The sequence below is a fragment of the Notechis scutatus genome, chromosome 1 (genome assembly GCF_049901735.1).
Source record: "Notechis scutatus isolate UNSWTSFEM ecotype Mainland chromosome 1, rNotScu1.2, whole genome shotgun sequence".
Classification (NCBI taxonomy): Eukaryota; Metazoa; Chordata; class Lepidosauria; order Squamata; family Elapidae; genus Notechis; species Notechis scutatus.
The window spans coordinates 226,216,620-226,229,643 of record NC_142009.1 but is presented as its reverse complement, the minus strand read 5'-3'; the positions used below and the strand labels follow the sequence as shown (position 1 = coordinate 226,229,643).

Here is a 13,024-nt window from a genome sequence, read left to right as displayed (position 1 = left end):
CTGCAGCCCTCTTTGCTTTTCAATTCATGTTCTCATCCAACCCACCATGCAAACCTGGCTTGCGGAATTAAATAGCTCCAGCATATTCCTCGCTTCCACCCACCCCTATTGTGGCTAGATGTCGCATATCTCAGATGCTGTTCTTTCTCCCCTCTTATGGCCTTCAAACGCCAAGGTCAAAGAAATGGGAGGCGACGGGGAAAGTGGCGATCTACCTCACAACCTCTTCCAGGGAAGGAGGTAAGGCCAGCGGCACATAATCTAAAAAGAAAACAATTGCCCTTGCCAAAGAACCTTTGACATTGACACCAATTTTTTTTTTTAGAAATACATTAGTTTCCCCTCCAAGTGGTGGAAGTGGAATCCCTGCAGACCAGTTGCCAGCTGCGTAATTGTTCTTTTGAGTGTGCACACTTGGTGTGGCTGAGCTTATTTCCTCCAGCACCTCTCCATAAAACTTCATTTGCACTTCCCCCCTTACCACTTCCTTGTGAGCTGCCTGGATAGCCTCTCCACCTGTGTATCTGGGAGACGCTTTGTACTCCAGTATTCCATCAAGGAAAAAAGGCAGTCTAGCCCCAACGGGAAGCAGACTGCTTGTCCTGTAAATACGATGGTCATTGAGTGGGGGGGAGAGTGGGGGGATGCATCTATTTAAGAAAACGAGTAAAGTAAACGAGTGAAGTTCAGATCCACTCATAACACAGATGCTTCCAGGGTAAGAAATCAAGATTAAAAAAAAACAAAACCATACACATCGTAACAAGCCAAAACAGCTGGCTGGAAAGTATTGCAAACCGATCCTGAAGAGGTTAATGGCTAAACCAAATGTTTGTCTTCTGATGCCTGTGATCCTTGCTGCTGCACAGGGAATGGGACAGGATGAGACCAAAGCAGAACACTTCCCTCAGCTAATGCATGGCTTCCAGGGAATCTCCCATCCAGTAGAATACAAAGAACCAATTGATTTTCCCGGCTCAGACCAAACAGCAGTTGGGGTGTGTGTGTGTGTGTGTGTGTGTGTGTGTGTGCCTGTGAGAGTGTGTGGGGGGGGGAGAAGGAAGGACCCTGCTTAGCACTGTTTGAGGAGTCTAAGCCACTGAGTTCACGCACAGATGCATTCACAACATCACCAAGAAAGAGGAGGTGCAGGGTAAGTGGTGAGGTCTCTCTTCCGTAGCCGTTCATTTCCCCATGCATCTAAGAGAGCAGGCGGCCAGCGTGGCTCAGAAGTGGGCAAAGCCTGCTAAGATTTACTGCACAGGCTGGGCTTTACTGCACACAAGATGCTTACACTGGGGAATCTTCCCAGCGGCTCTTTAATTTGCCATCCCATAAAGAATGTGAATTTGTGACGCTAAATAGAGGGAGATCATTTGCCAAGCACAGCTCTTACTTACAGGTTCTTTAAAGGGGATTCATCAGGAGACGCAAAGGCTGGCGCAGCAGTCAGCTTAGCAGCAGAGTGGTCACAGCCACAAGAAGTAGCAGAAACAGCCGCTGCGCTTTTACCAAAGGGAATCTGGACCCTTTCAGTGATCTTTCTGTAACTTGCTACTAGGTACTACAGACTCATCTTCCCCATGCCTTACACCTGTTCCTTTCTGTTCATAGCCTCCCCCCCCCCCCAAAAACAACACAAAAAAACAAACAAACCCAACAACAACCAAGAGTAGAAATTAATATGACAGCTAGAATGGTCAAAAAAGTAAAGGGAATCTTTTGTCCCCCATATTCTCTATACCTGTCCTCCTAAAGCCACTCATGAACAGCCATGTCTTTGGCACAGGGATTCCATGGATGGGACATTTCCTTCCCTCAGCACCTTCCCACAACATGCAGTGCCCCCCCGCCAGAATGGCATAAGTCTTCTGCTGCACCAGAGCAGACCTTAGTTCTGAATCAGACATTTAAATCTCAGAGCCAAAGGACACCTTATTTAAGGAGAATCATGACTAGGTTTGCTAATAATAGTGTTGTTTGTTTCATTGATTGATGGTGTTTTAATGAAATGCAGCCTTAGGAACTGCCAATTTCTTTGGACCGGTGCTTGGGAAAGGAACGGAGACTTAATTCATTGCATCAAGGAAAGAAAAAAAGAATAAACCCCTTCCTGATCGACTGTTGGCCCCATAGAGGGGGAAATGCACGCCTGAGAATTTCCTTTGTGGGGCCAACAACAATTGAAGGGCAGATCTAGACCAGGAAAACAGAATGAGAGGCGTGTTAAACACCCTCTTGGTCCTCCTCTCTCAACTGCTGAAGACATTGGCAGGCTCTGTGGTTGCATTTCAAGAATAACAACCATTTCAAGTAAATAATCAGGAGACCCAGCTGCAAATGCGAAGCCCGAGGAACTGGGGTGGTGGTGGTCCGAGTGGGCAGAGATTAATCTGACTAACATGCAGTTTGTGCAATTTCACCTCAGTGTTTTGACGGTGGCCTGATGCATCTTCAGAGCAGACTTCATACTCCGTATTGCTGGTGCTTTCCCCCACTCCAGCCAGGGGTTCTGACACAGCTTATATGGGCCTCATGCAACCAAACACTTTAAACAACCATTGATAACTCTGGGCCAAAGTTGTCATCTATCGTTAGGCGGCCCCTGCCTTGTATTCCTCTGCCAAATCTGACATGCACTTTCACAAGCAAAGACTTTTGAGGCCAGATGACAACAGCAAGCAGGAGTCTGAAAGCTGATCTTTGACCCACCTCGCGTGTGTGCTTATTATGCATATGCATGGGTCATTTTCTCCCCATCCCTCCATTTATATTTCTTCTTGCTCAGCACACTCCTCCTTTTAACATCACCCCCCCCCAACACGCACACGGTGATCAGGAGGCGAAGCAGTTTCCCGTGTCCGCAGGAGAGAAACAGCTCATTTCCAGAGTCATTATGGTCTGAAAAGGGTCCCATCAGGTATTCCGCCCGCTCAGCACATTTATTTCCCCAAACCACAGCGGGGATTTGTGATTTTTCAGACCCGGTATCAAGCAAGCACAGGGCTGGCTCATTCCACCCAGTAGGAAGCTTCTCAGATAATGCAGTCAATACCATGCCAGAAACGTGCCAAGAGAGAAGATGGCAGAGTGACTGCCATACCACCTTGGCCTGGACAATGCCACTGCTACAATGAACTGGGAGTACAGTTTGTTTGACACTGGGAAAAGCACTTAAGGAGCAGAGCACTGGAAAAACGCAGGAATCCCTAAGCATATTCAGTACTCATCTGTGCACCTCATATCTTTAAATATCTGAGACCTTATGGTCTTCTCTTGTAACTTACAGGATTATCAGCTCTTGCTTCCTGCCCCATTCCTCATTCTCAGTGGCTATTTATTCAAACAGAGTTATTCAGGATGTTCCTATAATGCCCAGCCTTCTTATGCCTAGGTCATCCTTTCGTAACCTCCTATTTCATCCAGTATCCCAAGTTCCCAGGTGTTCAGGTCGCACTTGTACCACAACTACTCTTCTTTTTCAGACTGATGCTTAAGATGCAACCACAGCCTTGACATATACTTGGGTACTGACAAGACATTGATTCCAAAAAAAAAAAACAACAACCCAGGAGAAGAACACGGGGAAGGCAGAATAGATACTCACCACTGTGAAGTTTTCTGCAGAGCAATTCTCACCATTAAAGCTGCAGTTCTTCAGCATGTCATCCAGTTGATGCCCAGTGCGGTTGACAATGTCAGCCATGTCTGGGTCAGGGTAGAGCAGGTCAGAGGCCTTGTGTCCATCACGGTCCTTGGGTGGCAATCCAGTCATGTTGGCCAGGTGAAAGATATCGGCGTCTGTAAGTGCCGAATGACGGAAACGGTTGATGTTACAAATGGTGACGGCTGGGAAGACCATCTTTTGGGCAGCCTCCTCATCCAGGGTGGTGACATGCGGATGCTCCAAGTAGAAGAGTGCTGACCGAGCTGCCTGATACAAGAAAAAGGCCAAAGAGGCCACAAATGCAAGGGCCCAGAGGACCTGCCGGACCCCCAATTGCCCTGAGCGGCAAATGTGGGCCAGGCCGTGCAGGGTGCTGGTGCCAGCAAAGGCGGCCAGGTCACGACGGTGTGGCCGGCTAGGCTCCTCTAGCAAGCTCTCCGTGTCCCCTTCCTCTTTCGCCGCCTGCTTCTCATCCTCCTCTGCAAATTTGATTTTGCAGACAATCTCAATCGGCATCTGTGCCGAGGCACCAGGCAGCACGCTACCTCCCCAGTGAGGGGAGGCAGTGGGAGCCTGAGGTGCCCCGCACCGGCCGCTAACCCCTGGCTGCTGCAGGACGCCCCTAAATTAGTAAACCCAACCAGGGAGGAGGAGGAGGAGGAGGAGGAGGACTGGGGAATCGGGGCCCCAGTCTCTCTCCGAAGCTTCTGAACGCAGCTTTCCTCTTGTCTCACTAGTGATCTTCTGGTGCTTCTGTTTGCTTATCTGCACAAGCCCAGCTGTCAGAGCTGCCCGCCCGCTCCCTGTGCCGCTGTGTGTGCCGCTCCTCTGCGCGCCCGGTTAAGACCCCACCAGATACAGGCAGCATTTAGGCATCATGTGCTAATAAAATCCAGGGGATACTTAATAATTCAAGGCATGTCAACATTATTTCATCCTCAATTTTTCTTTTCTTTTCTTAAAAGCAGGGTGTAGAGGGCTACTGAAAGATACTGAGCAGAAACGGGAGCAGCCAGAGCTTGGATTGCCAGAGCCACCACTCCAAAGTGATGCTAGAGCCACTTGTTTGAATCACTCGCAAGCTGGCAAAGTCTCTGCCAAGGAAAGGAGCAAAAGAACCAGAGATCGAGGCTGCTGCTGCTGCCGCCGCCGCCGCCGCTGTTGCTGCTGCCGCTGCCGGCTGCGGGAGCTCCTCAGACAGACTCCCTGGCTGACACCCACTTCCTCCGGGGAGTCCCTTCAGGTTGCCCAAAGCAGCTGCCCGGCTAATTCCTCCTACCTTCCATCTCCGCGGTCCTTCCAAACGCCGCCTTAGCCAAACGCCGAGGAAGAAGAAGAGAGGAAAAGTTGAGAGGGACGGAGAAGGGCAGGAGGGAGCTCCCCGCGTGTCGTCGGCTGGTGCCGGGTCCAATGGACAAGCGGCGGCACACACGACACCCTCTCTCTCCCCCCCACCCGCGCACCACCCCACCCGCAGGCTCGAGAACTGTCTTAATTGGAGAAGGAGCGGCGGAAGAAGGAGAAGCGGAAGCGAGGAGGAGACGCCCCCCCTCCTCCTATTGATCCCGCTCCCCACGGAACAAACAAGAGGCAAAAAGTGAAAGGCTTATTGATCGGCGGGAGGGAGCGCAGCTGCCGGGGATGAGGGCACGCGCGAGCGAGCGGGCGGGCGAGGAGGAGGAGGAGGAGGCGAGCGCTTTCCGAGGCAATGAATGAATGCCGCGCAGCCGGGACCGCGGCGCTGCCCAGACCCAGGCTGCAGCGCAACCTCCTTCCCTGCATGCTCGATTCCCTTTCCTCCCTTGGCCAACTTTCATTGCTTTCCCGAAAGGGGTTTGGAGTTCCTCCCTCCCCGGCGGCCTGCCTGACAAGTGGGAAGCCAGGCTGGGGAAACCCACCGGCAGCTGCCGTTGGCGCGGGACCAGAGCTCTCGGAGCGCTCCGGCCCGCGTGATGCACTAGAGGACGCCCGTGGGGCGGGGTGGGAGAGCCGGTCAGTGCCGAGGCGGCGGTGGGCGCCGGCAGGAAATGCAGACTCGCCGACTACGCCAAGCAGGTGGTGTGCGGAGGCGAGCGGGAGGGCGCAGGCAGGGCTATCCCGGTTGGCTCAAACTTCTGGGAAGGCGACGAAGGCAGTCGGGCCAGCCGGGCAAAGCGATCGTCGGTACTGGACTCTTCTTCGCCGGCCAGACCGAGCCCAGAGCGCTCCGCTTGGCCAGCCGCTTCCCAGGCCGCGGTTTTGGGGGCGCTCCGTCACGGAGGTTCCAGGCTTGGCTACCGAAGGCTTCGGCGCGCAAAGGCCGTGGACGGGTGCTCCCTTCTGGGGAGGGATACTCCGACCGACCGACCCTCCGTTTGGGGGATCGGCGAGGTTTTCGCCGGCCCATGTTGAGAAACCGGCGCTAGGGTAGGACATGTGCTGGTGCCGCCGCCGCCGCGCTCTCGCTCCCAAGACCGCAGTCCGAAATCCCTTCTCCCTCGGTGGGTTTTGCCGCCCGCCGCGAGCTTCCCTAGCCGGCAAGGCCCGATGTCGACTCCAGATACGGCCGAGGAGCTCGTTCGCACGTCTTCCAGCCCTGCAACCGCCTTGCAAGGAACGGATGCACGTCCATGCGGGTGAAGATAGAAGGATAACTCCCTTCTGGGCAGGAAGCGCTAACCGATGCCCAGGGCGGAATGCCAAGGTGGCTGTGTCCCAGCGGGAAAGGGGGGGAAGTGGAAGTGGCAGAAAATTAGGAGAAAGGCATGGAGTTTCTCAAACGAAGCGGAGTGGATCAGGACGATAAGCGTTAAGGAGTGCGGAAGTAAAAAAAAAAAAAAGGAAAGGGGATCCGGCCATTTCAGTGCCAGAAGGCACCACGCCTGTTTTGCCTCGCCATAGTGCACAGTGCAAAAGTTCAACACTGAAATAATGGTAGTGGCAGAGCAAGCGGTTGTGGCTGAAATCACTTCAAGATCTTTTTCAAAACTCTGCCATCTTTCCAGGTCTTTTGAGACACAAATACCATAAGCCTCACTCTTAGGTGTCAGCCGTTCTTGACTCCAGATTATCATACTCTATTTGTTGCTGTAATTTCTTTCTACTGACCTAGGAATCTTAGTTTTAATCTAAGTTATATATTACTTGTGCACACACAGCAGGCTGACACTAGGAGCGGCAATGTATTGATGGCTGGGAAAGTGCACCCTTTTCCCCCTGTTCTTTTTGGTGGCTGGAGGCTGCTTTGGTGGGTAATCAGGCAAGGAGATGGGTCTACCTTTTTTCTTTAAAATACATTTACAACTTTAGATACACTAAAATCACTGAAAATTTAATAACTTTATTTCTTTGGATTTTCACCACAAATCAGCTTGGCAATTGCTTCCTAATGTTCATCAATTTGCCAATTTTGGGAGTGGCAAAAGTGTTTGAAGCTTGACTATAGATAATTACAATACCAATACCCATCACCACAGTTCCACTGAACTTTAGCACTCCAACCGTATTAAGCCAATTAAATTATGTTCTCAGGGCTTCCTTCAATCTCACATCTATCTTTTTGATCTATCAGTTGACAGCTCCGAACATCTCTCTGAGTTAGGAAGCTCATAAAAGACCATTTCCATTTCCATCATCTCTTGCTTTCTCTGTTTTAAGACTTCCCTCTATCTTTGCAAGCAAAATATCCTTAAGCTACAATTAAGACACTAAGCAAAGTAATATACACAAAGACAATGCAAGGAACTTGGGGGCTGAGAAACAGAGTTTGGAACAGACTCCTTACTTATGCCAGTAGCTTCAGAATTGCATTGAGACTGAACAAATGCTGCTTACGGGACCAAGAATCACTTCACAAATTCTGCACAAACCAGAAAGGTGACACTTCATGGAAAGCTGAAGTTGTTGACATTAGCTCCTTCAGGAGCACATCTATATAATAGGCACGTTACATTTATGAAGTTGCAGTGTTTAAAATCGGGCGTTATAAGATGCAGATGAAACAGCCCTGATTTTGTTAGCAAAAAGATGACTTTTCCAGAGCATGGCAAAAGAGGCCTCTCAGTAACAAAAGCATTACAGTGTTTGCTTGAAAGCCATAAATTTGCCCTATCTGCCATCAGGTGTGGTTTACTTTTTCCCAGAGTTCCCAGACAGGCTTGGTCAACCTAGCGCTTCCAGAAATACTCAGAATTTCCAGTTGTACTGGTTTGGAATCCTGGAGTTGTTGTTCCAGTACATCTGGAGGTACAAGCTGAAGAAACTTGGGCTTAAAGAGTGACCAGGCAAGAAAACAGCTGGTGAGAAGACTGGTCAGTAGTCAAAGGAATACATTCCACCTACATAGCTTTTAAACCTGGCTACAATCACTGTGTTCACCTTGGCCCGTGAAAGATTCCTTATGCTGACTCAGGGAAACATCCCTCCCTCTTCAAGGCACTGGCCAGGGGCAGCACGAGTGAGAGCCAGCAGGGAGCTTACTAAGCTGTGGCTCTGGGCACTGTGCCATCTTGGATCTGGCACCACCTCTGCTTTCTAGGTCCTCTATATCCTAATTCAGACCCAGCCAACTGCATGCCCAGCTGCATGTTTAGAGAAAATAAAATTTGGACTCATGTTAATTTTACTTGAAGAGACTGTAAAGCCCAGCTGGGTTGAAGCACGAGTCTTATGTCAAGCAGAATACCCTGAACTTGTGGCAGAGAGGAGGGGGCTGGTGCCCTTCCTGTGGTGCTTGTTATAGCAGCCAGGTCAGGCTTACAATGAGGGTGACAGGAGCACACTGCCTTTGGGAGATCTGGGATGACAAGATGTCCAGTCCAATTACACATGTGCCATCACAAGATCTGGGGCAGCCTCATGGCTGGTTCCTCTGCAGTCTGTTCAGCTTCTTGAACGTAGAAGGATAAGAAGAAACAACATCATCGGATGGCTGGAAGCAGAAAGGACAGTGAAGAAAGAACGTGGGATGTAGCCACATCTTATACCAGCAGCAATAGTGAGGCAATGGGACACTCATATCTGCATCACAACTGTTACCAGACAAGCAGATTCTGAACTACAGCACACAATCAAACTCCAGAATGCATCAAACACCAAAGAAGTAACCTCAGGCCCAGGGAGATGGGTGTTCTTATTGTGATGTACGATGTGCCTCTTAATGCAAAAGGGCATTCTCTTTCGCTTTGTATATACATACCACACAATATATGATATGAATGTATATATACATGTTTATGTTTGATGCATGAGTCTCTTTGTTGTCTGGACATTATTTATGCCTGAGCTAATACGATCCAAAATGTAGCATTCTGCTTAAGAGATGAAGCTGCGTGCTCTATATAGGTAAGCTGTTGGAATGTTTCTCTTGGTCCTTTGTGCCAAGGTAATTTGGGTGTTTTTCAATCAGATATATGGGTTTATGTTATTATATTCCTCTAATGATGTATATGCTGGAGTTCACATGCCTCCCATTGCCACTGCCAAGGAAAATATTTCAAGCATAAAGAATCTGAAAAAAAACAAAACCCATTTCCTCATTACCTAGATTTCTTCAAGTATGGATTAAACACAAACCGATCAGCAATACATTGGTTTTATGCAGCCTTCTACCCTATGCATTCTCACACTTTTGCCTAAACAATTCCAGCTACAGAATGTAAGAATAAAATAGAATATCTTTTGTCACAGATAATTGCCTCTTGTGCAGGAGAAAGGCAGTTTCCTCCCCCTTGTTGCAAATGAGAATGGTGAAGTCATTGCAAACCAGGTAAAACTACCATCTTAGGATCAACCTTGTCTTAGAAAACATATTTGGTCCAAAAGGAAACATATTTGCATGTACTGGCTGTGGTTCTTAAGAGATGGTGTGCACTTACAACAGTGGTGACTATAAACGGGACTAAAAGAATTCCCCAACAGAGCAGAAAAAGCACATTTGAGGGTGGGAGAAGGCGGGGCCTGATGGCACTTAATATTCATTAACTAGAAAGGGATAAGCCCTTACTGCCCCTCAAACTTTGAAAGCTTTGCAGTGTTCTATTCATAAAGGTACTGTCCAAGCACATATGAGGTGCTCCTCAAAAACAGCCTAGAAGAAAGTAAAATAGAATGCACAGTATTGGGCATTGGAGCCATTGTGTTGGGGTCACTAAGACCCCAGTGACTCTGTTGCTGTTGGCATTCCTGGAAAAAATAAAGATTAAAAGGAGCAAAATAATTGGTTTCATTATTATGGAAGTAATAATTCATATCACATATTAAACCCAAGTTATTTTAAGTAAGGCTATCTCACAGTGCCTTTTTTAGTTTGCAGTTTTTATTTTAATGCCCACTTTAAAAATATGGGTGCTTTCAATAATGCCAGTAGAACTAACTCATGTGGAATGTCTTTTATTTCCTAGGATATTAGCAGGCTATTGAGTATAGTCCAAACTAAATTTAGTACTATTAACGCCTTCCACCAAAGTTAAGGAAAACCATTTCCCCGCCATTATAAGACATAAATGTGTATACATGCACTGGTCACACTCAATCTTGCATTAATAGTTTATTGCAAAAACATATTCACAATATTTTTTACCATAAACCATGTTTGTACAGTATTTTGTCAAATTATACCTGCCCCCAAGCTCTTTAATTTGTGAGCAAGATAACTGTGCAATATTGTACCCTGAAATATTACAGATGTAAAAACCAATAAAAACAAAGAAGGGAATTCATGCACACAATCCAACAATCATTTTTTTGCTGCCACCAGATTCCCCTACTTGCATTGCTGTTTGCTCATGCAGAAAAATGCATACTTATAGAGAGTCATTTAAAGCCTCCGCTTTTCTGTCCTCCATGGAGTGACCTCTGTCAGATATATGCACTTTGCTGCTTTTGGTTAGACTGGGGGATAAGATAGATTGTTGGTCAAATCTGCTTTCTCCTCCTCTTGTACTTGTGGCAGAGGATATGCGGCAAGAATTAAGCTCTCAGTCCCACCTCTCATTCTACATGCTACTACAGTCATAAATTAGCCTAGCTGTTCCAAGAATCCAGTGAAAGCATCAGCCAGATGACTAGCCATTAAACTGGGCCTTTTGTTTTTCTTTATTTTCAGTAAGGTTCTGGGTCAACCTTTGCAGGCTTGTAATTCTTTAGCACTTCCGCTCCTGTGTATCATAGACGCCTTTCCATTACGGCTATAATAATTAAATTTATTACCCACTGGCTGCTGTTGCCTGGTTTGCCATTACATCCAACAGGTTCCCAGTCACATTCAGTTAACCAGGGGAGGTGTCCATTGTAGATACTTAATATGGTAAAGCAGGAGAATAAATCATTGAAAAGCAACTTCTGGACAAGTTGCCTCCTTGGATATCCAGCCATAAGCTCTTATAGCAAAGCTAGTTTCAATATTTTAATACTTTTCCAGGTCTTCCATCATGGGACCGCAGCCAGTACAACTGATGTTGCATCTATGTTTGCAGTCCCAAAAAACAGATGTCACAGACAGGGGAGAAACAGTCACAGTCCGGCACTTGGTAAATCTTTGCACAATGCTAATCGCAGCCTTGCTCAATCAATTGAAGGAGACAGATGACAGTATGTACGGAGCCCTTTTATTAAAAACTTAAAAGGCCACCAGTCAGCTGTCTTGGAGGTAGGTGGGAGAGAAAGGCTAAATAACAAAAGTGGGACTTTCCCCACTTAAAAAAAAAATCATAGTGAAAAGTACAGGCCATAAAACCAAAGTAGAACACCATTAACAAATAGTAGGACATTTTGAATCAGTGAAGAGAGAAAGTGGACAAAAATCAGAAGGCAGGGGACAGAGAGATGTGTGGAAGCAATAGAAAAGGTAAGGCTTATAAGGTAGAGGGATTCCTTGGTAGAGTAAGTAATGCTTGTGCACAGTGTAATCATAGCTCACAGACTTTTAGAAAACAAATATGAGGAAGCATGTTTCTAAAACAAATATTGATTCCTGTCCTCAGACATGATAAATTAATATCCCCTTCATAATGAACTAATGTCCCTTTCGCAAGGTGGTGAAGACTTAGTCTCGTGTCCAGCTCTGGGCTCCCAAATCTGTTAAGACAGTGGTGGGATTAATTTTTTTTAAACTACCGGTTCTGTGGGCATGGCTTGGAGGGCGTGGCAGGGGAAGGATACTGTAAAATCTCCAGTCAGAGGTGGTATTTGCCAATTCTCCGAACTACTCAAAATTTCTGCTACTGGTTCTCCAGGACTGGTCAGAACCTGCTGAATACCACCTCTGTGTTAAGGGCCCCATTTCCTGGCTGTATTAACAACCATAGGAACAGTTTTACTTGATGCCACCTATATTTATTTTCTACTGCTTTAATCATTTTAAAAAGGTTTTTATGTTTTACGATGTACACTGCCTAGAGTCATGAGTTGAGATGGATGGCAAGAGAAATAAGTAAAAAAAAATATTTTTAAAAAAATGAAAAACCATCCCTTGTACAGCCATCAGCCATGCTCTCAAGGTCCATTCATTTGGAGGGAACTAGGTAGGGATGACTGTCTTAAGGTTGCACTGTCTACCGAACAATACCGTATTTGAAACAGGTCAATTAATGTACTGACAAATATGCATTTGGCACAAGTACATAGTAGATGTCATTTACGCCAAAATATAACCATTTAATTTTCTATTCCTAAAATGGACTTCATCGCAAAACTCCTCATGGTGTCCTATGTCACTTTGCACCAGATCAGGTATTACCCATTGGTATTACTCATGAGAGCATAGTTGTTCTCCAAAGATAGTGCACTCTTCCCTTTTCTGATGGTTTCTTTTCTGTTTGACCCCGTCACTGGATTTTATAAACATTTAAGGCTAACAGCACCATAGACTGTTGCAATAATACCTATAATTATTTAGAAGAGATATAAGATTAGGACTGTACTGAGCAAGAACCAGAGCAATAAATTTGTTCCCACTTGCAAACCTATTCTGTGAGATGTGGACCTCAGGCTGTTCCCTTATTCTACTTATTAGCTCCTGTGAGGAGGTATAAAGCTTGAATGAAAACGGTCCTCTTCCCCTTTGGCCTTCAAAGGTCATCTGCTTGCAGCTGCCCACTTTGGCCTGTTTGGCTAACAGGGTTGAAGAGGAGATCCGGGAGGAAAAAGAGAATTGACAGGTGGGAAACTTATTTCTTTTATGCACCTGCTGAGTCACTAGCAAGAGAGGGGAAGTCTGTCAGAAGGGCAGGTTCTTCATCAGGAAGATGGCAGGGTGAAAGGTTAGCCCTCTTCCCTTTCCACATAAATCAAGCTTTCCCTCACTCAGAATAAATAAAATAAAAATCATCTAGCCAGAAAGTAACAAAACCAAAAGCTGTCAGGCATTCCAAGTTTGGC

General features: G+C 46.8%; 1 protein-coding gene across 4 annotated transcripts in view; it reads right to left on the bottom strand.

Moving 5' to 3' along the window:
• ASIC4 (acid sensing ion channel subunit family member 4) overlaps nucleotides 1-13,024 on the bottom strand; it is a 299,154-nt gene that overhangs the window by 89,366 nt on the left and 196,764 nt on the right. Inside the window, exons 1-2 of one of the 4 annotated variants that reach the window (XM_087950424.1) lie at nucleotides 4,947-5,065; nucleotides 3,608-3,934 (exon numbers count right to left, since the gene is read on the bottom strand). The exons of 1 other annotated variant lie outside the window; for it this stretch is intronic. In XM_087950424.1, the coding sequence (XP_087806550.1) occupies nucleotides 3,608-3,862 (255 nt within the window). In that variant the 5' untranslated portion in view covers nucleotides 3,863-3,934; nucleotides 4,947-5,065. Of the gene's footprint in view, nucleotides 1-3,607; nucleotides 5,066-13,024 lie in introns of those variants that run through there. 2 more of the 4 variants (XM_087950425.1, XM_026665599.2) reach the window with 2 other exon arrangements.